This window comes from Periophthalmus magnuspinnatus, chromosome 22 (genome assembly GCF_009829125.3).
Source record: "Periophthalmus magnuspinnatus isolate fPerMag1 chromosome 22, fPerMag1.2.pri, whole genome shotgun sequence".
NCBI classification, from domain to species: domain Eukaryota; kingdom Metazoa; phylum Chordata; class Actinopteri; order Gobiiformes; family Gobiidae; genus Periophthalmus; species Periophthalmus magnuspinnatus.
In genome coordinates this window covers 12,468,809-12,495,680 of record NC_047147.1, presented here as the reverse complement: position 1 = coordinate 12,495,680, position 26,872 = coordinate 12,468,809, and the positions used below count along the sequence as shown (strand labels likewise).

The 26,872-nt window shown below is 43.0% G+C and overlaps 2 protein-coding genes across 2 annotated transcripts; both read right to left on the bottom strand.

Moving 5' to 3' along the window:
* Nucleotides 1-15,224: 15,224 nt before the first annotated feature.
* On the bottom strand, nt 15,225-19,731 carry gnmt (glycine N-methyltransferase). The gene is made up of 6 exons (XM_033987983.2): nt 19,324-19,731; nt 17,966-18,093; nt 17,765-17,878; nt 17,481-17,623; nt 16,628-16,749; nt 15,225-16,332 (listed from the first exon to the last, which is right to left on the bottom strand). Exons 1-6 carry the CDS (start codon nt 19,530-19,532, stop codon nt 16,161-16,163), a joined length of 888 nt encoding a protein of 295 aa, XP_033843874.1. The 5' UTR covers nt 19,533-19,731; the 3' UTR covers nt 15,225-16,160.
* Nucleotides 19,732-20,468: 737 nt separating this feature from the next.
* On the bottom strand, nt 20,469-26,239 carry LOC117390275 (complement component C1q receptor). Its single transcript, XM_033987981.2, has 2 exons — nt 24,415-26,239; nt 20,469-21,632 (listed from the first exon to the last, which is right to left on the bottom strand). The coding sequence occupies exons 1-2, from the start codon at nt 25,996-25,998 to the stop codon at nt 20,499-20,501; spliced, it is 2,718 nt and encodes a 905-aa protein (XP_033843872.2). The 5' UTR covers nt 25,999-26,239; the 3' UTR covers nt 20,469-20,498.
* Nucleotides 26,240-26,872: the final 633 nt, after the last annotated feature.

Sequence of the window (26,872 nt, the reverse complement as noted above, 5' to 3'; positions counted from 1 at the left end):
TTTTATCTCATGCCCAAATGTTTCACTTGTTTAACTTGCATGTTTTAGGACTACCTGCTCTGCACAGCGCAGAAGGCTGCATTTGGGAATAGTCTTACAACTGTCAGCTTTCATAATCATTAATTTGCTATTACCAACTTTTGACGAGCACTTCTAATACCAGTGCTATTTAAATACATAATTTCACATAGCCGTGAATTTTGTCCATACATTTTTACTTTCATGAATAACTGAGCCAATCAAGAGCTGATTCTCCGTGAGGCCGTGATGAGCGGTTTTTGCAGACCCGCTCCTTTGTGTCCTGATGCCGTAATAAGTGGTGTCTTGTGTGTCATTGTATCTTGTTTGGCACTTCAGAAGAATAGGCTGCTCACACTAATTACCACCCAAACCAAAGCTGATCTTCAGTATGTCAGTCAATAGTATTTTGATTTTCCACACCTCAAATCATTTGTTGACGTAATTTTAATTTTATTTTATGTTTTACATTTTCTGTACATTTTTGGTCTTACTTTATCTTACACTACACTTGATACTTTGTACATACCGCATTAAGTACAAGGCAACAACTTCACCAGTAATGTATGAAGGGTTAGGGGCTAAGCATGAACAAATACTTAATTCATAATGAACTAACTAGTTTATTAATATTGATTCAGTCTTAGTACCTAGTTAATGAAGCTGTTATTAAATAAGTAGTTACTGCCTGAATCATTATTAATAAAATATTCCTCATGAATTAAGTCTTTGTTCTTTCTTTATTAAGGCTAATCAAGTGTTACCACAGGTTGTTACACAGTATGTTGTGTTCAGGTTACATGCTATTACAGATTGTTACAGTGTTACATAGTACTTAATGAGGTAGGTACAATATAAAATAAAATGTTACCCATTTTCTTTTAATTTCCATACATCTAAGACTGTTGTGATTAGCTCATCAGACATTTCAGGACAAAGCAGTGGGTGTTTCTAAGGGAAAAAAATAAACATTTACAAAGCATTGTCGTTATAAAAAAAAGCAACAAAAGAGCGAGTCAGCTCTGAAAACTTCTGTGATGTTTTGTGACAAGTGTAAAGTAAAAGAATTGTCGCTACCACGTAGTCTGTGTTTTGTACCTTTTCCTGACCTGATCTCATTGTTCGTGTTACAGAGTTACAAAGCTGATGTGTGTTACAGAGCAGGTGTGTGTTACAGACCTGATGTGTGTTATAGAGCAGGTGTGTGTTACAGAGTTGTGCACGTGTGTTACGGAGGAGTTGTGTGTTACAGAGTTGTGCATGTGTGTTACAGAGCTGATCTGTGTTACAGAGCAGGTGTGTGTTAAAAAGTGGGGTTGTGTTACAGAGCTGTGCATGTGTGTTACAGAGCTGATATGTGTGTTACAGAGCTGATGTGTGTTACAGAGCTGTTATGTGTGTTACAGAGCTGATATGTGTGTTACAGAGCTGATATGTGTGTTACAGAGCTGATGTATGTTACAGAGCTGTGCATGTGTGTTATAGAGCTGATATGTGTTACAGAGTGGATGTGTGGACTCTGCTTATTGCCTTGGGTCCTGATGTCATGTTGCTTGTTGAGTAGAGTGCAGCACGGTGGTGTATTGCACTTGCCAAATGTCTCTCAGGTGTCACTTTGCCACTCAGTTCTTGTTCATCTCTGTGACATTAGCCTCAGAGCAGTCACCTCCGCACTCCTCCATGCTCTGCCTGTCACTTTGTCCCTGCACTTCTCGTGGTACAACAAGACTCGCTTCACAACATAAGCGTGCAACAGGAATGTCAATATGCCAATATTTGTACAGATGACAAATCTTAAATTTCTCATAATAAACTAGAGATAATGAAATAAAATGAAACAAGCTTGCAGTGTTTTTCAAATAGAGGTATAGATATTTCTGTCTTTAAGTAGTTGATTTTATTGTCCACTGACATTATGTGTTATAACTGAACCTTGGCCAAGACATTTACATGCATATTTTGGCACAGTTCTTTAGCTGTATTTAAAATGCTAAACAAGCTTTTAACTTTTCAAATTTTATATCGTCTTTAATCAAGGCTGAATTAGACAGTAATATTTTTACTTTAAAATGTAATGTAAACCTACATACTATAATTTTATTCTCCATTTATTATTGTAAAACAATGCGGCTTCTTGTCATTAAGAGTTCAGTTAAAAGAAAAAGATGAGAAATGAGAAAAAGATGGAGAGGCTTAGGTGGCAGTTTTGCTGCTGCAATGGAAAGAAGAAAGGCTGGGTGACATTGTTGGCAAGAAGAGAAAGTGCATTTAAATACTGAGAGACGATTGAGTCTAAGACGACGTGTTGTACATACACTATTCCATGTTGAATGTAAACCTAATTTTCAATATTTATATGCATGTTTTCTCTGGTCCAACGCTCGAAATGCACTCTGAAGACTGTATTATTTCTAATGCAGGTTTGTCATGCACTAGCAGCCGCTCAGGTAATGTGGTAGCCTATAGTCTTGTGTGTGTGTGTATGTGTGTGTGTGTGGGGGGGTGTGTGGGGGTGTGTGCATGTGTGTGTGTGCAGGGGTGTGTGTGCATGTGTGTGTGTGTGGGCTGGTGCATTCGCCGGGAGGATGTACTAACAGCGTGAAGTGGGGAGGTTAAATCACAGGTCTGAACATCTTGACAGCTCTGTTGCGAGGTGAGGAGGGAAGATCATCTTTTTCACGACACTTGTGCCGCGGGGGTGTGCGTCTCCTGCCGCTCCGCTCTGCCCCCATGCCTCTGTTGTTTCTTACTTTGACTGAAATCATTTTATATTAGAGATGTCGCTGAATGATGCAGTTGGAATGACAATTAGTTGGAGAGAGTAAACCTTCCCACAGCATAAAGAAGTATTCTACTACTTGTTAACCTCTGCAATCATGAGTTAAGTTTTTTTTTTTTTTTTGCAGGTCTACTGAAAGTTCAACAACAATTATAGAGCTATAGAGCCAAGGCGTTTCACTTCTTTCAACATAAATTGCAAATTAAATCTAATCATTAAATTATTGGTTGTTACTTAACAACTAAAAGATCATAAAAGTGCATTACAGAATATGTCCCTTTAAATAGTTTCATTGAAAAGTGAATAATTGCAAAATATAGGAGTCAGATCACGATTTGTATTTGACCATGAAAAAATTAAGTACATGGGTTTATTTTATTAAAGAATAAATGTCTTCCCCTGATAAATAAACACAAATAAACAATTCAATTCCAATTCAAGACATTTTCAACTCAGCCCATACATTTTTATATTCTATTGTATAGCCAAGACTCTTATTACCCAGCACATTGATGTATATCTTTGAGGAGCCACTGAGGGCATATTTGACATTGTCACTGCTGCTGTGACTGTATGTCTGCCCACAACACAATGCTCTCTCTTTCTCTGTCCGTCCTGCCTGAGGCGAAGACGGGGACTTGCCAAATAACATACACTTACACACACACACACATGCACCAGGGCGAGTGCCGAGGAGCGCCGAGCTGTCATTTGTCAACAAGGAACTTTGGCAGCCCGCCGTTGCCATGGGAACTGTCTGTTACTGAGGACTGGTTTTGCATCACAAGGTCCTCAAATTGGCTCCGAAGCCTCTAAGGTCCCACCCCCCTCCCCCTCCTCCTCCTCCTCCTCCTCCATCCAGCTCACCTCACAGCTTCAAACATATTGTAAGCTTTTGTCTGCTCTGCTCACCCTGTGCAAATGCCTGGTCAAGTTTCCCTTCGATAAAATCTGTGGAATACAAATAAATAGGCTACAAATATTGGTAACAAACCAGGGTGACCATTTGGCCTGGGTCCTTTGTCATGTCAGATTTTCCTCCTTGTCACATTAGACTCCCATAGGATCAATTTCATTCAGATTATATAAGAGGCCATGAGTGTTGTTGATGTTTCTAGGTCTCTCCTTGCAGCAGAATGCATCAGTGCTTACAGAGCTGTTGGTATTTGATAAACAGCTACAACGTGTGTAGGATCTCCCCAAACCAATACTATGATAGGACTGTAATTCAATCTTAATACAGCTTTAGAGATGCTAAGACAAACGGGCCCATGAAATGCACCATGAAATCGAACTGGTTACAAGTTATGTTTGTGAATGTGCTGAGGAAAAAATTGAACAAAAAACTATTCACAGGATTCAGAGTGAAAAAACAAAAAAACAAACAAAACAACAACACTGAAATTATACATGAGATTCATCTCTTTTAAACAAAAATTTTGGTTGTGTTTGTTGCACTGAAAAACATGCATCCTTGCTCCACAAACCTGACTCTTACTTGGCACAGAACGCATCTAACTCTATGGAGAATGTTCCGACGTAGGGTTTTAACTAAAAAAACTAAAATACATAAAACAGAATATAAAAAGATAAATTGAATATAAAAAAGATGTTATCGCATATAGCATTTCCTAGAATGTTCCACAGTATGGTATTAAAGGCAAGGCAAGTTTATTTGTATAGCACAATTCGTGCACGAAGTAATTCAAAGTGCTTTACAGAATAAGAAGGACGTTAAAATCACACAAATCAAAACATAAATAATCACAAATAATCATCATCATTAAACCTATATACGCGCCTTGCATTTGTTTTTATACAGGCGTAATATCACTAAAAACATTCATTTGCACAGTGATCAGTTACTTCTCCATAAATCTAACCTGTGAACTGGTCTATGGTGACATCAGCCGCTTGTCTCCATGGAGATAGATATGTTTTAATGCACGACAAAATGGAAAAACAGCTGTATACACATAGATAGTGCTATAGGTGCCATGCTGTTTGGTCGCTACTTCATGAAGTACACAGACATGCAAGGAAAGAATAAGATGTCTCAAGTGTGATTGAAAGCACACACAACTTTCCAAAGAAGGGACAAAATTATAACAGAAACTTATTATTTTCTCCACCGCAGCAGCAGAAGCGCCACCTCAGCAGTTCCATGTCATCCTCTTCACCATCATCACAGCCAATATATCTGGAGTCTAATAGCAGCAGCAAAAAACTCAGATATTCAAGACATTTTTGTCAGCACTAACATATTTTCTTTCCTTGGCTCAAGCATGAAGGTGTTAACAGTAAAAACAGACTAACACAACCTGGGAGAGATCTGTGTTGTTCAGTGTTGCAACATCAGGTTGCAATAATGCCTAATGATAGGAGCGAAAGAATGAGGTGAAGAGGGAGGGGGTGGACGAGAACACTGGCCCAGAGCATCTGCATGGTGTTGTGTCCTCTCTTAACCTGTTTCTATATATGTCCTACTGCAACCCCTTTGTCCTGCCACAGCAAACTCTACTATTCTGGCATCAGACATTACACAGGCACCACGGCCACTGCGGTATATTAGGTTTTGTATGTGCAGTGTTGAAGATTTTTACAGTTTTAACTTGTGCCAGATTTAGTCACATGCTAAATTTATAATGCTGAAAATGTGTGGAAATAGTGTGTATATTTTACTTTTGAAAATGTTCCAGATTTGGTTCATTTAAAGCTGTATTGAGGAACTTTTCTGTTGGAGGGTGCATTGCATGCTTGTCTCCTTGGACATGTTGCTACTTTGCCTTGAATCTTTCTCAGTATCCAGTATTTATCCAATTACGAGTATTTTTATTGCTGAAATATTGTCATGATGTCAGTTTCCCTGTCCTCCCGTGCTCTCTCCCCCTCCCCTACCTGTGTGTCTGGAGCTGGGTGGAGTGCCTGACTCCTCCCGTGCACACCTGGGGTGCATCAGCCTAATCACCACCACCTGCTGCTGAGTACAAGAAGGCTTGGCAGTCTACACTCGGTGCCAGACCGTCCGCGTGTAAAACGTGAATGTTTCTTGCTAAGCTTTGTTATATGGTACTTTCCGGCAAATGCTCATTTGGATTTATGCACCCTCCAGATTCCTGCCTCTACTCGCCCAGCTCCTGCCGCCACGTTCCAGTCCCGGTATCGCTTCCAGCTCGTCTTGTCTCCTGCTCGTCTCGTCTCCTGCTCGTCTCGTCTCCTGCTCGTCTCGTCTCCTGCTCGTCTCGTCTCCTGTCCGGTCCTGGTCTCTGGTTTGTCACCCGCTCCCCGCTCTGGTCTTCGTCTGATCCGCCTGCCCTGGTACCGCACCTGCTTCTATCCCCGTCCTGGTCCTGTCCTGCCCGCCTCTACCTGCACCGTACCCGCCTGACCCGTCTCCCGCTCCCCGGTTCCTGTACCTGCTCTTGTGACCTGTTTAAAGACTGCATTTTCACCGTTGTAAATAAACACTGTTAAAACTGCTCTGGTCTGCATCCTTTGGTCCTATCCGCACCGTTACGACAGAACGGTCTGGCCACTATGGACCAAGCAGGCTCAGATCCGGACCAGACGCGCCGCCTCACGCACTCTCACCCCGAGGCGGTGCTGGGTCAGCATGAACAATCCATTCGGACTCTATTGGAGCTAAATCAGACATTGTCCCAGCAGGTGGCACAGCTTAACCACCAGGTGGCCGCGCTCCTCGTCACCCCGCCTGCTGCAGCCGGAGCGCCGCCACGCCTCCCGGAGCCGAGAGGCACGGATCCGGAGCCGTATGCTGGACAACCTCACCTCTGTCGCGGATTCCTGTTCCAGTGCGAGTTCATGTTCCAGCAATGCCCTTCTCGTTTCAGCTCGGGGGCCACCAAGATCCGATATATATGTGGATTACTCCGGGGCAGAGCTCTCCAGTGGGCAGAGGCGCGCCTAATGAAGACGTCTGTGGATAGCCTGGATTTTAATGAATTTGTGTCCACGTTTAAGCTGGTGTTTGACCACCCGCACTACCAGGACAATGCTGCCTCCCGGTTATTGACTCTCAGCCAGGGCTCCAGGACGGTAGCGGATTATTCCATTGAATTCTGGACACATGCGGCGGAGCTGGACTGGACGGACAGCGCGCTGCGGGCTGTGTTTGTGCGGGGCCTGAACGAGACTTTGAAAGATGAATTGGTTTCCCGGGACGAACCCCCCGACCTGCGGACCCTCATCTCCCTCACTCACCGTATAGACAACCGCCTACGGGCTCGTCGCCGAGAGAGACGCCGGTCACCGGTCCCGCCGGAGCCACGCGCTGCCCCGCCCCCGCCGGATGAGCCCATGCAACTCGACAGGACCCTTGTGTCGGCCGAGGAGCGTCAACGGAGGCGTCGTCTGGCCGGGGCTTGCCTCTACTGCGGTGAGCGCGGACATTATGTGGTCACTTGCCCAGTTCGGCCAAAAGGGGGGGCCCACCAGTAGCACTGGGAGTACTGGTGGGCGAGCAACACATCCTGGACTCTTCTAATAGACTGCGGCTCAGCGCCACCCTGTGCGTTCGCACAGAGACCTTATGCGTTTCCGCCCTTATCGACTCCGGGGCTGAGAGGGACTTTATTGATGCCCAAGTCGCGGAGCAGCTCGGGGTCTACCTGGAGCCCCTCGAACGCCCCTTAAATGCCCAGGGGCTCAATGGACGTTTCCTGGGGCACATCACTCACATCACAGAACCTGTCACCGTGATTCTGTCCGGCAACCACCAAGAGAACCGTCAGTTTCATGTCCTGTCCTCCTCCGCTTCTCCTCTGGTCCTTGGTTACCCCTGGCTACGCGCCCACAACCCTGTTTTCGATTGGGCCAGGGGCGGAGTTTCGGGCTGGAGTCCCGATTGCCACGCCAAGTGCCTTCGGTCCGCCCTCCCTCCGGCCGGGAGGTCCGTTCCTGTCGCTGATCCGTCCCCAGACACCCCCAATCTGTCCTCGGTGCCTGCTGAATATCACGACCTGGGGGAGGTTTTTAGCAAGAGCAAGGCCCTCTCTTTACCGCCCCACCGTCCATATGACTGCGCCATTGACCTCCTGCCGGGTGCCCCACTACCATCTAGCAGGCTATATAACCTGTCTAAACCTGAACGCGAGTCAATGGAGGACTATATCCGTGGGTCCCTGGCTGCCGGAATCATCCGCCCGTCCACTTCACCCGTGGGAGCGGGGTTCTTCTTTGTGGCTAAGAAGGACAAATCCCTGCGGCCTTGCATTGATTACCGGGGTCTGAACAATATAACTGTAAAGAATAAATACCCGCTTCCCTTACTGGACTCGGCATTTACGCCCCTCCACGGTGCGACCATCTTCTCAAAGTTGGATTTGCGGAATGCGTACCACCTGGTGCGCATCAGGGAGGGAGACGAATGGAAGACGGCCTTCAAGACACCCCTGGGACATTTCGAATACTTGGTTATGCCCTTCGGTCTCACCAACGCCCCTGCCGTATTCCAAGCCCTCATCAACGATGTGCTCCGTGATTTCCTTAACCGATTCGTCTTTGTTTACTTGGATGACATCTTGATTTTCTCGCGGTCCCCCCAGGAGCATCATCAGCACGTTCGCCAGGTTCTCCAGCGCCTCCTCGAGAATAAACTGTTCGTGAAAGCTGAGAAATGCGAGTTTCACGCAGAGGAGGTCAGCTTTTTGGGCTTCATTGTGGGGCGGGGCCAAGTAAGAGCTGACCCTGAAAAGATCCAGGCTGTCACTGAGTGGCCCGTTCCTACCAGCCGGAGACAGCTCCAGAGATTTATCGGCTTTGCCAATTTTTATAGACGTTTCATCCGGGATTTTAGTAGGGTTATCTCGCCCTTAACTAAACTCACCTCTCCTGCTTTGCCGTTTGCCTGGTCTCCTGAGGCGCAGACAGCCTTCGAGAAGCTTAAGAGACTATTTACCTCCGCTCCCATCCTGCACCAGCCCGACCCTTCACGGCAATTCATCGTGGAGGTCGACGCCTCCGACTCGGGAGTGGGGGCCGTGCTTTCGCAGAGGTTCGACCCCCACAACCGCCTCTGTCCCTGCGCCTTCTTTTCCCGGCGATTGTCCTCGGCCGAGGTCAATTATGACGTGGGGGATCGGGAGCTCCTTGCCGTAAAGCTGGCCTTGGAGGAGTGGCGCCACTGGCTCGAAGGGGCGGAGCAACCATTCATCGTCTGGACCGACCATAAAAACTTGGAGTACATCCAGTCCGCCAGGCGCCTCAATCCCCGTCAAGCTCGTTGGTCCCTCTTCTTCAGCCGCTTCAACTTTCTCCTCACCTACCGCCCCGGATCTCGGAACGTCAAACCCGATGCCCTCTCCCGCCAGTTCGCCCTGGAGGATAGCCCGGTCACCGCAGAAACAATTATTCCCTCCTCGTGTGTGGTGGCCGCGGTCCATTGGGATATCGAGGACACCGTCCGAGAGGCCCAGACCAACGACCCCGACCCAGGTAACGGCCCTCCAGGTAAACTGTTTGTTCCCGATTCTGTCCGGTCTCAGGTGCTCCAGTGGGTCCATGCCTCCCGTTTCGCCTGCCATCCTGGTGCCGGTCGCTCTCTCTCCCTCCTCAGGAGACGCTTCTGGTGGCCCACGATGGACACAGACACCCGGGCTTATGTCGCCGCCTGCCAGGTATGTGCTCGGGCCAAGGCCTCCCACTCACCCCCTTCTGGTCTCTTGCATCCTCTCCCAGTTCCTCGTCGCCCTTGGTCCCACATCGCCTTGGACTTCGTGACGGGCCTTCCCCCTTCCCAGGGGAACACGGTGGTTCTCACCATTGTGGACCGCTTCTCCAAGGCCGCCCATTTCGTTGCCCTGCCTAAGCTCCCCACAGCCAAAGAAACTGCCGACCAGCTGACCAGTCATGTCTTCCGACTCCACGGCATCCCGGTGGACATCGTGTCCGACAGAGGGACCCAATTCACCTCTCAGGTATGGCGGTCTTTCTGCGACGGTTTGGGGGCCACGGTTAGCCTCACGTCCGGGTTCCATCCACAATCTAATGGGCAGACGGAGCGGGCCAACCAAGACCTGGAGTCGGCCCTACGGTGCACAGCCTCCGCCAACCCCGCGACCTGGAGTACTCACCTGCCCTGGATAGAGTATGCTCACAACTCCCTCGTGAGTTCCGCCACTGGTATGTCCCCCTTCGAGGCATCGCTGGGATATCAACCCCCTCTCTTTCCCACGGAGGAGAGGGACCTCGCCGTCCCGTCTGTTCAGCGCCATCTCCAGCGCTGTCGCCGGATCTGGAAGAAGGCCAGGGCGGCCCTTCTTCGGGCTGGAGCGCGCACTAAGGCGACGGCCGATCGCCACCGTGTCCCGGCGCCCGTATACCAACCTGGCCAGATGGTTTGGCTCTCCGCCAAGACGGTCCCGCTGAAGACGGACTCCCGTAAGCTGTCCCCCCGATTCCTGGGACCGTTTAAGATCATGAGGATCATAAATCCATCGGCGGTGCGCCTCCAGTTACCCCCGTCTCTCCGGATTCATCCGACCTTTCACGTCTCCCAGGTTAAACCAGTCCGGACCAGCGACCTGTGCCCTCCGGCCGATCCCCCACCGCCCGCCCGAGTCATTGACGGCCACCCGGCGTTCACCGTCCGCCGCCTGATTGACGTTCGTCGCCGTGGTAGGGGCCTCCAGTACCTCGTCGATTGGGAGGGTTACGGTCCGGAGGAGCGATCCTGGGTGCCCAGGGCACGCATTCTGGACCCCGACATGGTGAGAGACTTCCACCGCGCTCATCCTGACAAGCCTGGGGGTCCACCAGGAGGTGGACCTTAGGGGGGGGGTACTGTCATGATGTCAGTTTCCCTGTCCTCCCGTGCTCTCTCCCCCTCCCCTACCTGTGTGTCTGGAGCTGGGTGGAGTGCCTGACTCCTCCCGTGCACACCTGGGGTGCATCAGCCTAATCACCACCACCTGCTGCTGAGTACAAGAAGGCTTGGCAGTCTACACTCGGTGCCAGACCGTCCGCGTGTAAAACGTGAATGTTTCTTGCTAAGCTTTGTTATATGGTACTTTCCGGCAAATGCTCATTTGGATTTATGCACCCTCCAGATTCCTGCCTCTACTCGCCCAGCTCCTGCCGCCACGTTCCAGTCCCGGTATCGCTTCCAGCTCGTCTTGTCTCCTGCTCGTCTCGTCTCCTGCTCGTCTCGTCTCCTGCTCGTCTCGTCTCCTGCTCGTCTCGTCTCCTGTCCGGTCCTGGTCTCTGGTTTGTCACCCGCTCCCCGCTCTGGTCTTCGTCTGATCCGCCTGCCCTGGTACCGCACCTGCTTCTATCCCCGTCCTGGTCCTGTCCTGCCCGCCTCTACCTGCACCGTACCCGCCTGACCCGTCTCCCGCTCCCCGGTTCCTGTACCTGCTCTTGTGACCTGTTTAAAGACTGCATTTTCACCGTTGTAAATAAACACTGTTAAAACTGCTCTGGTCTGCATCCTTTGGTCCTATCCGCACCGTTACGACAAATATACATTGAAAAACATGTCATTTTACAGTGAGCTGGCTCTCCTCTCCACAGACCTAACCTAAAACTTGGCCTGATGGTGTCTTATAGAGAATGACAGTTAAATGCCATACGGTGGAACATGCCAAAACCAGCCAGAACCACTCATTTTGACAAAACTTTACAAAGATGAACAATATCCTGTCTCCCCGTTTCAGAAGGTATCAGAGAGACTTAAGATGTTTCATGAGTAAAAAAAAATAAACAAAAAAACAACAACAACAACATAGAGGACTGGGATCAAAGCATCAAACTCTTATTTATCTCAGTTAAAATAAATGATATATGAATTTTTGAGTGGAGATGTTTTCACGTGAGAAACATGTGCCACAAATTAACCGCAGTTGTTGGATCGTCCCAAGTTAGGACAGTGGTTTGTTGTTCTCGACGGTCCAGTTCCAGCAGACTCTTCTGAATTTTGAAAGAATGTAGAAGGGACTGGTTGGTCAGGCAAGAATATTCTAGGCAAAGCAAAAACACAAACTAATGGACCATCCACCAGCAAAGTTACATAGTGCACGGTTAAGTCCTAACAACAGCCATGTCAAAGTAAAAACGCAAAAACCCTGTCCATGTGAAATGTTTTACTTAGCCTATACCCACAGAGCAGCCTCCCATGTCCTCCGCCCAAACCTTCACAGCTCTCTGACAAAGAGCCTCCAAATAATAGACTTACTCTGCATGTGCTCCGTGGGCTGTCACTAAAGCACCTACAGGGCTGTCTGTCAGCTGACACCCTTCTACATGTTTTCGCTGCAAAGATCTTATTGGGTCTTTCATGTGCTCAGGTGGAGACGAGCATGGATTTTCATGGAGCAGGGGCCTAGACAAGAGAGGTGACAATTTGTCTCTTTATAACCAGAAATAGACTAAAACCATATATGCTCAACAAGAGTAATAACTCCAAAGTTTAAAGGTGCACTTTGTAACTTTTCCACTCGTCTCCATGAAGTTGTTAATGCTTTCACTGGATTGTTTCACCATATGGATTTGACCTAATACACCTTACCTTACCTAATACAGTTACAGGTGTGTTATAATTGGCTGCTCAAAATTACCTTAAAAATATGCGATGGTGTAATGCTTCTCCAGGAGTGACTCAATGCAGAAAAGGTATCGACAGTGGTCATCTGGACTCGATCTGGAATCAAACCCTCTCTACTTTGAAAATGTGTATTCTTACTGTGAGCGGGGCCACCTCTCCACAGATCTGACCTGTGACTTGTCATGGATAGTTTTATCTCCTTGTCTGCACAGAGATAGTTAAGTTCAATGCCTTACCTCCATGAAGACAAGTAAGTGATGGACCCCTCTTCCAGAAAAGTTACAGAGTGCACCTTTAACTATACTAAATTCCAGTAAATTCCAAATACTTTCGAATCAGTGGCCTACATTAGAATCTCATAGTACCTTACCCATCTCTACCCCCACGCGCTTTCCGTGTCAGTGAAAACTAGTGTAACCCTGTCATGTGTTTGTTTAGGAGCAGAAACAAGCAAAGTGTTGTCCAGCAGTGGGCACTTTGCCAGTTTGCTCCCTTCACTCGTCAAACCTTTTTGTTCGGTGGGCCCTCTTGAAACCGCACACACACACACACACACACACACACCCCCACACACACACACACACACACACACACACACACACACAGTTCATGTTGTGAGTCCAGTCTGCATAAGCCTATTCCCCTGGGTAACACAAACCATTCAAGTTTCTGTCTTTTGGTCTGGAAAATCCCAAACTACAGTTACAATTCTTAGTGTGATCTGCCATTTATTTGTGTTGTAATGGCTCAATAAATGCTTACAGACCTTAAACTTGGCTAAGAACTAGTATTGCTAGAAAGCCCTTAGATGCTGTGCACTCGTGACATGTATACAGTCCTAGAAGTGGCTGGCTCACAAGCTACTCAGTAAATTCTATTATTTTATGACCATTGGAGCCATCTGGTACTCCTTAGTCTCGCTTGCGTGTATGCCTCCAAATGTATACTGTACATGGGGGATATGAAGAATGCATTTGTCTAGTATTCTGAAATGAAATGTTTATATTATGTGGGAGGAAGATGAGAAAAACAGTTCAGTGAGTTTATACAAGGCCATGAGACAAGACACACTTATGTTTCTGAGAGCATAGAAACAAAATAAATGATTGAAAGAAGACTGAAATAGTTGGATACAGCAAATGCAAAACAACTAGACTACAGATGTTTTTGGGTTTTTTTTGCTCTTGTTCCAAAAAGTACTTGATCCAAGAGCCACGTAGTATGTCTGTTGATATGACATCATTATACACATGATAAATACAAGAATTGCTAATGTATATTTTATATTTCTCTGATTTGTTTTGGTTTTGTGTAGAAACTGAAAAATGTCTCTTCTTCAGAGTCCAGAAAGTACAAAATGTATGTCATATTTTCATACTAGTTTCAGAAATGGTGTAAACATTGCCCCCTTGTGTCAAACCAGAGATCACTATTCAAAACTTTTAAATAGAAAGATATATATGTTAGGCTGTTCATGTTTGCATGGATTTCTAATTATGATATAAATTAACACAATGTTTTACAGTTTCTCTTCAAAAGCTTCCATCTCTTCCCGCTCACTGTCAGGAACATATAAGCTACAATCTAAGAGTAGGAACCATAAACCCATATAAACAGTGTAATAGGCTGTAAGAGAGCAAATTAAAGCCCCACAAAAGACTTCAGACATTATAAAAGAGCAGGTGACGTAAACCTTTAAGGAGTTTATATTTAGATGGCAGTTGTCACCTGGAGGCTAACACTAACACACACCTCTGTCTTATCAACACCCATATTGTGACTGGGTAATGATGCCGGTAACATTTCCAACTCTTGTCAAAGCAAGACAGCAGAACTTTGTTCACAGTTACAAAGACTTTTGAGTGTCCACACACTCTTGTGTTAATAAAACCTTTGCACTTTTATTAGATGTGCTTTATACACCCAAGTAAGGTTAAATTAAATATACCTTAATATGTTTTTCTTCTCAGGTCAAATTCATTTTTTAATAAATCACTATACAACCATATAACAATACTAATTTTTCAGCAGCGTGTCCAGAGTGCGATTTAACAACAAACCACTATGTAACATTGTAACCAATGAGACTTTCTGCTTGAATAAATCAAAGCCATCCCAGGCCCTACCATTTACATTACTGTAGATAGCTTTATAGGCAAGACATATATATTTATATATTTTCCACCACAAAAATGCCCGATACAACACAAATGTTTGTATTGAATGCCATTGCTTTCTGCTTAAACAATGGAGACTTTAAAAGCAATAGTAGTTTGATTTGTCCAGTGACGAGCTTTGAAAATGTTCTCCCTCGGTGAAGCCAAGCCAGTCATGGTTCACCACTTTGTTCTCTCCTGGAGCAGAGCAAAAACCTCAGCAGCCACATCTGGCAAATTCTTCCTCTCCCATCTGTTTTGGATATGAAAGCTGTGCATGTCCATACAGTCTAATAGTAGCCTACATTTCAGGTACAAGAAACCAAATATAGAGAGGGAAAGACAAAATGTGAGAATGGAAAACAAAAAACGAAATAAAAACTATAAAATGCATAATTTTTTTCCTATAAATCTCCATAATTTTGGTGCTTGCATGCTATTCATTGTTTTTGTTCAGTAAGAAATGTGTTATTTATTACATTCTTTTCAAGGCTAGGTTTAAGTGCAAGAATTTATTTGCAAATGTACAAATCTGATAAAACTTATATTGACCAATGGGTTTTCATGTATTTCTAAGCAGTGCAACAGTGCCCTCTTGTGCCAAGGGAAGAATCTACAAGGGCTTAAGGATTAAACATTAATATGTTTCATGTACTGCTTTGTGTCTGCACTTGACAGTATGAAAAAAAGATAAAATATGACACAAACTGTTGGTTTTAAAAGGTTTTTATCATGCTGTTCCAGTCATTTTCCTTTACAAAACTTAAAACTTCAAATAAGACTTGAAATTATATTTTTTCTAAATATAGCTAACAAGAAAACATAGTCACATTCGTACCTAAAGTTCGTACCTTTAAAAGGCCATCCTGATCTGTAGAATGCATTGTGTTCTTTGGAAAAGTACTAGAGGCAACATAAGGCAACCAGAATGTATCAATTATAATGACATGTTATAAATTCTATACATAAAATGGCACAAGCATCCTGACATAAACATTGTAATACTGTTTGCTGTCTGTTTTAGTACCTGTACTTAAGATTCCCAATAGTTCCATTAATTAAAAGGTAAATGAGAATATGTTAACTGGATCAGGAAAGGTATTGGTCTGCAACTAAGGAAATGATTTAGGCACAATAAAGGCTAGTCTTTTGTCACTGTGACTTGGCACACAGGTTTGGCTAATCTACAAAAAACTACACAAGACGCCCTGCCAAAACATGAAGTTGCAGAGTCATCCTTAGGTAGGCGAGTCTACGTTTGTATTGATTGTAAGACTTTAAAAATATAAGCACAACCTATCCTAAAATGAACTTATCCACAATTTTTAGCACCATTTTATGGTAAAATTACATTTCAAACAATCCTAAGGCAAAAGCACACAAAATAGTGTATATTTTCAGATTAAAGGGCTCACAATATATTTGGTCAAATATGATTTGGTATAAACTTCAGGTCATGCTTTGTGCGTGTAATGACGAAAACAAACTATTGATTGTTTCTTAATGTACTGCAACTACATCAAATTCAATATGGCCTACACTACAGTGTTACCAAAAGTCTCTTTTTAAGATCAAATGTTTTCGAAATCCCTGCTTCACCCAAACCTGCAATGTAACGTCTTCATAATGGACTTGTATTTGGTCAAGTTCAAGTCGTCTTCTTACAGACATGGATGAAGTAGCAGGGGGCCTTGGAATGTCCTGGGACATATGTCTGAAAATCTCCGTAGACGCTGTGTTCCAGTTTGCCATTGAAAGCTTCGTTCAGGAGGCCTTTGAACTGCTCCAATTTGTGAGGATAATACGACAGGCGGAATTTACTACAAAACAGAGACAAATCAGAAACTCTCTCACAAACATTAATTTTGTACCAGTGATAGCATCTGGCGAGTGGATAAACATGGCAGTATAAAAGTTTACAAAATCTTCCTTTAGCTTTTTAGAATGCAGGTAAAGTATGTTCACATATACAAGGTGGAAGGTGTCTTTACATCACACTTGATTCTTCTCACTACCCTTACACACATTTAAATTGTATTCCATCAACATTAATAAGCTTTATTTTCCGCATAAAGACAACAAATTACCAGGATCACATTTAAAACGGTGTTTCACCTGAGCTCCGGAGCCTTTTGGCTGTCCTCCTGAGGCACTTGAATGGTGTAGTCCAAAGTAATCATGTGAGGCTTACTGTTCACCCACAGAACAGAGGTAGTTATGTCCTGAGTTAGATCGCTCTGTAACACAAAATATTTCATTTTAAATAGCAGAATATACTGTAGGTCAAGTTCAAGCTGGTATGTCTATAGATAAAAGTATTGCATGTACACAAAGTTTTTGAAGGCAGAAGATGAAAACAGTGGGACCATGAGAACAGACTGGGATTATAATGGTATATGAAGTGGATTTTCCTGCACCATCTTGAAGTTTACTTAGTATTTATGCTCAGGAGTTCCAGCTGGAGAGCGTACTAGTTGATTAAGCAATATGGAGTCTGGAAAAACATTGTAAATAAACAACATGTGTGTGCTATGTTGTTGTTTCCATAGATTTAAATGTCTTGCCGTAGAGAGCAGTTAGCTTTGAGTATCTTGAAAGGCACTATATAAATCCAATGTATTTGTACTTTGTGCTTTTATTATTATTATTATTATTATTATTATTATTATTATTATTATTTATTACAATTCAGCACATGTAAGAGTTTTTAAATTACCCAAATTCCCTCATTTTAATTTTTTCTTAAACTTAAATCTGATAGATTAATTGGACTCTCTTTGTCACACATATATGGTAGATTTTGTTCTTATATATGAATGTCAGTCTTATGATCATATAATTCAGCACTTCATTTACATTTATTTGTGCAAAGAATTCTAGCATTTGGTTTAATAATTGTAACTTGTACTCACCATGTAAGATTAGGTGAAACCAAAATACAGACAAAGCAATAGATAGTTGTATCTACCTTGTAATAAATGTTTTTGCCTTGAGGTGCCTTTCCAGTCTCCAAGATGTAGTCATAGTTACGATGGTCAATGATGAGTACTCCGCCTGGTCGGACCATACTGGCAATGTTGAGAAGGGCTAACTTGTGGTCACTCTGGTCCCCTAATGCCAGTCAATACAAATGATCACAATTACATAAGTATGTCACAGGAAAAGTTGATAATCCAGGCATTCTATAGAATTTTTGTAGCGCAATAAAGGAGAGAAGAGCAGAAGAGAATATGTGCATCTTTTTGTTTGTACCTTTAAAGTCTGGTAAATGAGCAAATGAATTGCCAAGGCAGATAACAGCATCAAAGCCACCCCCTGGTTTTTGCACATCTTCTGTCAATGTCAGCCAGTTGGCCTCCTCAATCACTATGGGAAAAAAGCCCATGATCCCACATTATAGAACAATTTATGTCATACAAGTAAATAGATGCAACAAATTAAAAGTGATCATACCCCACTGGTCAAATGCAGGTTCCTTTCGTCTGTCCCATCTTGCCTTCAGTGCATACTTGAGCATTTTGTCACTGGCGTCGACACTCACCATATTAAAGCCTTCCTCCACCAGCATAATGGAGTCAATTCTGCAATGACAAAAATAAAAATAAATCATTTGATTGGAACATTGCATATTTCTTTGTATTTACAAAAAAAGGTAACATTCTGGGTTAATCCTTGAGTGTTTTAGTCAAGAAAATACCAACAATAATACTTACTCATAATACTTTTTTTATTGTAGCTTTTTTTTTTCTCTCTGTTGTGAGAAAAAATAAATTTGTGGCTGTCAGAGTTGAACTTTAAATCCAGAGGTGGACACTTCATCTTCCTTTCACTAATTTAAGTTAAATATATGTTAAGCTAAAAATAGTAAGGCCAGTTGTAACCTCATTCCAGTGCAAGCATGTGCCCTTCTACTAAACTGGTCCACTCAACCCTGCTATGGGGGCTAGTGTTAGAGGCCATGGAACAATAAACAATAACATAATTTTATTAAGGTATGATCAACAAAGGGCGTAGAAGGACATCTTATAAAATAATAAAATTGTGTTTGGCCTTGTGAGCATTTTCTCTTTAACTGATTCACTGAGATCTGTTGTGACGGTAGCCCCTGACCTTGGAGGCTCCAAAACACAGATATACTATCAGGGTTAGACATAACTGCAGCAAACCAGTTTAAGCTGACACTATCAAACTGTACCAATGATCCACCACTGCCTCTGCTCTGTTTGCATACTGCAACCTAAGTCCATAAATAACTAATCTAATATTATTTTACAACCCGAACGCTCAACAGCATAATGATTATGGTGGTAGCCTGACTGGTTTATCACTCCCAGTACAGTGGGAACTATGGCACTACAACATAAACAAACGACGTGTCTAAACATTGAGCCAGTGCTGAGCCCAGGGCTCTGCTGCATGACTGGTGCAACGCTGCACTTTCATTCACTTTTCTGTGGCCTAATCCAGATTTTGTCTGGAGTTTGTGAGCTCAGCTAGTTGTAACAGGAATTACCCAATGCCCGTAGTTTGTAATAGCTGCCCATTATTATATAAAGTTATAGTTGGCCCATCTATTAGGGCTGTTCATTTAACTGGTTTTGTAATAACTCGATATTTAGGTCCACATGTAGAACACCAACATAAAATCGAAGTATTGTCAATACGAAGCGTAGCACTGACGTGATTGCACATTCACTTCATACAACAAGAGAACATGTGCTCTGAAAGAAGGAGGTTGTTACATCTAAAGTACAGGATCTAATCAATGCAGTTTAGTGAGACGTTCACGTGCACTCAGTCACACTGAATACCCTGTTCCGCAGGCTACATCCAGCACACGCTTCACCCCGTGCTCCCTCAGCAGCGACACCACCCAGGTCTTGTACTCCTGCGTCCGGCTCTGAGTGTCCCCGATGTACAGCTGCCACACTTTGGCCGCTTTCCCGTCGGCATATTGGTCCGGAAGACCCTCCGCGGCCACACCGAGGGAGCGGGTCCTGAACACGCTGTCCACCGACATGCTGCTGCTAATGATTCTTCAGAGACCGAAACAAGTGTGTAAGCAACAGCCAGCTGCCTTTTTAGCGACTCTACCTTTGTGCTATTGGTGCACACCTATGTCTCCACTTGAAAACGCTCACTTGTTATTATTTATATGATCCATGTAGGCAGAAAACTTCAGCCCAATGACGCTCAGTTAGACATTCACGCCTCCTCTCTCATTGGCTGAAAAAGGGGGAAGTTGACCCCCACTTCCGTGTTTACGCCTCGCTCACCTCTGGAAACTGACACAAGCTAAACGTACGAAATACACTTCAACAAAATAGAGAAAGAGAACAAAGTTTTTGCCATTTATAAATGAGCCATATCCGCTGTCAGTGGTCTTCATTGGTTTGATCTAAAGTAAAGATTAATAGAACTTTATTTGAGTTCATTCACATGTTACGTGCTGTTTTTATAACGCAGTCAGGGACATTTTTTGATGCCTTCCAACAAATTATGGCTCAGTAACTCCTCCTGACGTGATTGGCTGCATCCCCGCAGAACCCTATAAATACCAGCAGCGGTGAGGCAGAGTCAGCTCGAACCGGAGCAGTCCAGGTTGGACCCACCCCACACTTCACATAATGACCATCACACAAAGGTAACTATGTTATCTGCAGAGTTTGACCTAGTATACGAAAGTGAAAAAACAAACAAAAAAAAAAACAAAAAACCTAATCAGCCTAATATTGTGCTAAAACCACCAGAGGGCACATTCACTAATGAGCAGGCTATAGATTTAGGCTGTGATGATTCTACCTACATAACATCATGTGCAGAGTGATATTGGTAAGTATACACACGCAATAATCAATGTATTTTTATTTAACAGCCTCACAAGGCTACATTACACAGTATTTGATATCATTGCAGATTGAGTCATATCTTATTGCAACAGTCCAGTGGAAAAAAAATGCGTTCTAATAAAATAGGCTTTATAGTTCTAACACTGAGTACTGATCCCCTGAGTGACAGTCGCTTGTTGTGTGGAGTTTTGCTGCGCCCTCTTCTGCCTCTTCAGGGCATACCACCTGACGACACATATAAAAACAATCACTAGCATGGCTACGCAGATCCACAGCCAGATAAACCCTCCTGTGGACAGAGAGGAGCCCTTCAGTGTACTGTTTTTAAGCGCTGGTTTGACAAAGGCTGGAACTATTGCCGTAGTAAAGTTCACATATCCACTGTCTTCTGTAGTTGGCATGCATTTAACTTGATCTTTCAGAATAAATCCTTTATAACAAGAACATTTAAAACTCCCAAATGAGTTTTTACACTTTTGCTCACACTGCCGCATCTCACATTCATCTATGTCCTCGCATACATGTTCATTCTTTATATATCCATCAGGGCAGGAGCAAACCGAATTGTCTATTTTGTCACACACGGGGGGGCATTTCTCTTTAGCGCAGTGAAGTTTGCATCTTCTTGGATCTTCGGTGTCTGGGGCATAACCTTCGTAACAAGAACATCTGTATCCATCTTTCACCACGGTACAGTAATGCTCACAAGGGCTGTCTGAGCAACCACTAGCACTTCTAAAATAATCTGTTAATTCTTGGATTTGGCATGCATGCTCGTGGTCAGTCCTGCACAAAAAGCCATCTATTTCGTCTACGCACAGTCTTTCTGTCCACTCAAGGTCGTGGGATGTTGACACGCAGCGTGGAGAGCACACTTGGGCACTGTCTTTCCAGAAGTTGAACGAAACATTTGAACTCTGACCATTCCACTTGTAACCTCTAAGTGGAGCGGAAAGGTTACTGCACGTTCCGTCTGATAAACTTAGTCCAATCCAGAAGTTGCCATAGCTTCCATAATCTAGTGTGTAAAAGATGTCGTCATTTTGCACAGGTGAGAGCAGCTCCCCTTTGCTTCTCCGGCAAATTTCATCAGCTGACTCAAAATCCACTTTGACTCTGTGGACGGTTACACAATAGCTTCCAGTGCAGTGAGGTCTACAGCAATCAGTCTGCTCAATGGCAAAAGAAAGCAAAGCCAGCCAAAAACTCATTGGTATTCCTTTCAATGTCAGTGAGAGCCGGTGCAGATAGGCCATGTTGTAACGCAGTAGTAGATCATATTAAATAGTTTGACTGTTCAGAGTCAGGAAAGACATAAGCTCAAGGCTACCTACTCAGGAAGCAACACCCTAAGTATAAGCAGTCGCACTGGGACAGGAAGGAAGCAAGATAACGACCAACTATGTTCTTCCAAACCTATGCACAAGGGAAAACACAGGACATGACATAGAAGTTCAAGTTGTTGTTAGTATTTGTATTTGATCACTTAAAATATATAGTTAATATTCACATTTGATTGTTTAAAATATATAAGGAAACATTATTAAAAACTGGTGTAGTGTTTTGTCATATTTGATTAATTAAACCCAAGGCAGATGTGGCTACAGTAGCAGCTACCACACTTGTGTGTGTGTGTGTGTGTGTGTGCGCGCGCGCACGCTTCTTTCAGTGTCCAATTTAACTTTTTCCGGAAGTTGCCATGAGCGCTGCCATCGTCATTTGGTTGATAGCAAATAAGTTTTATACAGAGCCGTTTTAAAGCCTCCAGACTTCATCTTCAACTTCATGGGTGCATTGTTGACTTGTTGGAGCACATGAATACATTGAACATTTTACACAAATCAACCTACTTTACATCTTATTTTAGCTGCAAAACCTTTCTGAATTTCTTCATGGGATTCCTGCTTAACCGGAAGTGCCACCACAAAGAAAAGCACGGTTTAGGAGCATTGAGAGGCAAAAGTGGGTAGGGCGGCATAGGGTCAAAAAGCCTAAACAGTGTAATAATGATATAATATTAGTATTCTTTGGTTTGGTTATCTGTACAACACAGTAACTTTATAACTGTCACAGAGAGATTTAAAGAAGGGACAATATACAGTTGAAACCAGAAGTGTACATACACTACATAAAAAGACACATATGCTTTTATTTCTCACTGTCTGACATGAAATCAGACTAAACTTTTCCTGTTTTAGGTCAATTAGAATGATCAAAATTATTTCTATTTGTTAAATGCCAGAATAAGGAGAGAATGATTTTTTAGACATTGTTTCATTACTTTCTTCAAAGTTAGAAGTTTACATGCATTTCATTTGTATTTGGTGCCAATGCCTTTAAACTATGTGACTTGGGCCAAATGTTTTGCATATTCTTCCACAAGTTTCTCACAATACTTGGCAGGAATTTTGGCCCACTGAGCCAAGTTTGTAACCTGCCTTGCTCGCACATGCCTTTTTAGGTCTGCCCATAAATTTTCAATAGGATTGAGATCAGGGCTTGGTGATGGTCACTCCAAAACATTAACTTTGTTATCCTTAAGCCACTTTGTAACCAGTTTGGCAGTATGCTTCAGGTCATTGTCCATTTGGAAGACCCATTTGCGCCCAAGCTTTAACTTCTTGGTTGATGTCTTGAGATGTTGCTTCAGTATTTACACAATATTCTTTCCTCATGAGGCTATCTATTTTGTAGAGCAAGCTTGCAAGCTTCCCCCTTTTTCCACCAAACATAGCGATGCTCATTGTGGCCAAGAGTTCAGTTTTAGTTTCATTAGACCACAGCACATGTCCCATGTTTTCAGCTCATGTCGGTACAGTACTCGTTTCACTGTAGACACACTCTTACCAGCTTCAGCCAGCATCTTCATAATGTCTTTTGCTTTTGTTTTTGACTTGATATGCACATTTTGGACCAAAGCACGTTTATCTCTAGGACACAGAACCTGTCTCCTTCCTGAGTGGTATGATGGCTGGACATTCCCATGGTGTTTATACTAATGTATAATTGTTTGAACAGATGAATGCTGCATCTTCAGGCATCTGGATATTGCACCAAGGATGCACCAGACTTGTCCAAGTCCACTATTCTCTTCATGATACCTTGGCTGATTTCTTTTGACTTTCCCATGATGTTACACAAAGAAGCAGTATGTTTCAGTTGTGCCTTCAAACAGATCCACAGCTGTGTCTCTAATTAACTCAAATGTTGTCAGTAAACCTATCAGACATGACATCATCATCTGGATTTTCTCAAATTGTTTAAATGCATAGTAATCTTCCTATATGTCCTTGAGGAAAGTAATGAAAACATGTCTAAACAAATCCTTCTCTCATTATTCTGGCATTTAGCAAATAGAAATAATTTTGATAATCCTAATTGACCTAAAACAGAAAAAAAGTTTAGTCAGTTTCATGTCAAACAGAGAGAAAAAAATCTATGTGTCTTTTTATACAGTGTATGTAAACTTCTGGTTTCAACTGTATCTATATATAAAATATTAGACCATAAGCCTAATTAAATTTTCATAATGAACTTGAACTGAATATTGAACTATTGTTTTAAATTGCATGAAAATGTAACAGGAAAACAACAGAATATGCTACTTTATGGGGACAATACTTGCCTTTTACAGCAGGTGGCACACTAAGCTATCTTTTCTACCGACCTGTGTTGGAGTTCACAGTTCAGAAACATGTGAAGATCAAAGCATCAGTAGTAACTATATTATTTAAATAACTTTTATTGAAAACAAAATAAAACTAAAAACAACATCAACAAACACTTATAGGTTGAGATATGTTGTTACAAAAATGCAGTCTCTTAAAAAACACACACAGTAAATATACACATAAATACTCACACAATATGTGATATGTGTATTATTACATCACTATAGTAGACTTAACATTATTTTCATTTGTGCAAACCTAGATATGTAGCAGGTGTTTAATAAAGTATTAACAACAGTTTGTTTGTTTTTTTTTTCTTTTTTTTTACAGATTAAACCCTTATCAAATACTGTACAACAGCAATCCATCCATTGAGAGGTCATAGGTCATCTGTGGGGATAGACTCATACAGTTTCTCCAAACGAGGGTCCAAACCTGAGGACACCCAGCAGTAACCATCTGCTGTAGTATTCTTCTTGGCTTCTTTTTTGACCTGACTGCATCTAACAACCAAAATACCCACAGTAATAGCCACGAGAACCACCAACGGGATGACAGACCCAAGAACGCAGATGATTACTCTGTTATTGGTGGATTTGCTTGGACTTGTGGCTAGAGACTTATCCACTAGGTTGCGATGGTGGGTATCATTAAAGTCTGGAGATGGTGCGTTTGTGTGTGGAGATTCGTGTTGTAGTTCAACTGTGTTGCTCAAAGACTTAGTAAAATTTTCCTGGACATCCAAAACAGTTGACGACTCTGATGGAGATTCTGGAAGAGATTCTGGAAGAGATTCCGAAGAAACATCAATGACAAAGCACACTCCATTGCGGTCCATTTGGTAGCCATTCGGACATGCACACAAAAAGCTCCCTTCGGTGTTAACACATTCAAATTCACAAGTATCATTCAAGCATTCATTAATGTCTTCACATGAATAACCATCTTTAGACAAGTCAAAACCATTACTGCATAAACAAGAAAATGACCCAATGCTATTCAAGCAGGTCTGTTCACATATGGAGTTAACACATTCATCAATGTCCAAGCAGGTGCGCTGATCCGAGCTTAGTTCCATCCCCTGCGGACACAGGCAGGTGAACCCCATTTTTCCCATGATGCACTGATGCTGGCAGGTGTCTTCAAAGCACATGTTTTTCAACCTACAAGAAAGTCCATCTTCATTAAGTTCATAATCGTTATTACATGAGCAAATCAATTCTTTTTCTTCCTGATTGCAAACGTGTTCACATCCGCCATTTTTGATAGCACAACTCCTGTTCTTCTGGCAAAAAGGACCAGGTTTTGTCCACGCATAAATGTTTTCATGTGTTTTACTGCACAAAGAGTAGAAAGGGTCTTGGCCATCACATGTAATATCAGCATAGGTCCCAACTGGCAGCGACTGCATCTGGTAACTTTGAGATTCCCTTGAAAATGGCACAGTGTAGGTTATTTGTCCATGTCCCAAATTTGTCAAAGCTGTGCACATTCCTCTGAAGTAAAACTTGCACACATAAGGCCAAACTTTATTGCAGCTGCTATCAAACCATTTCAAGTTATTGTCACCCACTGGGTTATAGTGGATATGGACACATCTTTCATGACAAGTGGATGGTGGCTCCTTTCCCCAATTTGAATACTGGGAATCCTGTGCACCTGAAACCCATTTGAATCCTTTCAGTAGCGCGTTGGATATCACACAACTTCCTTTATCCACTTTCAGACCAATGCGGATTTTAAAAGGCTTTTCCTGTGGTGAAATTTGTGATAGAACCATCCGGAGTGTGTCTTCCTCCTCTTTGCTTCTTATCGTCACTAGATAGCCGCCATTGTCATCACAGTTCTTGTAGGCCTCCTCAAATGAAAGCCCATTCAAGTGTAGAGTGAAACAGGTGTTGGAGGTACACAAAGTTTGATGTTCTGCATTACAAAAAGTCAGCATGAGTAGAAAAATCAGCAGCATACTTGCGAAATATAAGCAAAAGAATCTAAAAATCCAGATATACGATGTTGACCAAGCTGTGGTGGTACACTCATGGCAACAATGCAGGAGTCCTAATGCCAACAGCCATGCTCCTTACGACAATACGACATACACGTGAGACTGACTAAAGACGGAAAAATGTTTTGCAGCAGATATGGGATCTTTTCTCTCTCTCCCCCCTGACCAGTTCCGCTGTAGAGACAGAAAACAATGGCCTGGCCCGCTGTGTTTTGACTGCCCCTCCAGATGTCTCCGGCATGGGCAGTTTAGTGACTCCCTGATTGTAACACCTCACAATACGTGTGCATGAAAGAGCCAGAAACAATATGACGAATGGATGTGGGGAATGCAGTAGCTGGGACAGAGCATGGGGCCATCTGATTAAGGTGACTGAGAGATGGCATTTGCACTAATGTTGACATGGAGATCAGAAGTGAATGAGGTTTTCTGTACTAAAAATAATCATGCTAGTAGTACTCGTTTTTCTATGTACTTGTTTTTTCTCTCTGCACTAGCACATTCAGTCTATGTTTGTCATATGCAATGTGCTATATAAACAGATTATTATTATTATTATGCTTATTTTATTATTCAAGTAGGAAATGCCAGTGAATATAGGGCTAGGTATGGTTGAAATGATGCCGAAAAAAATTATTGCCAACAAAAAGTGTCTTGTACAAAAAAAAAAAAAAAAAGCTTTTTTGGTGGAGGGTCTGTTGAGGGTCTGTCGTCTGGAGATGTTAATGCTATACCCTGAATGTTACACAATATAGCGTTTAATGTATATATCTTATATTTATTCAGTTACAGGTGTTTTTTATTGTCGAGATCTAACCTGTAACTTAGCCTGGCA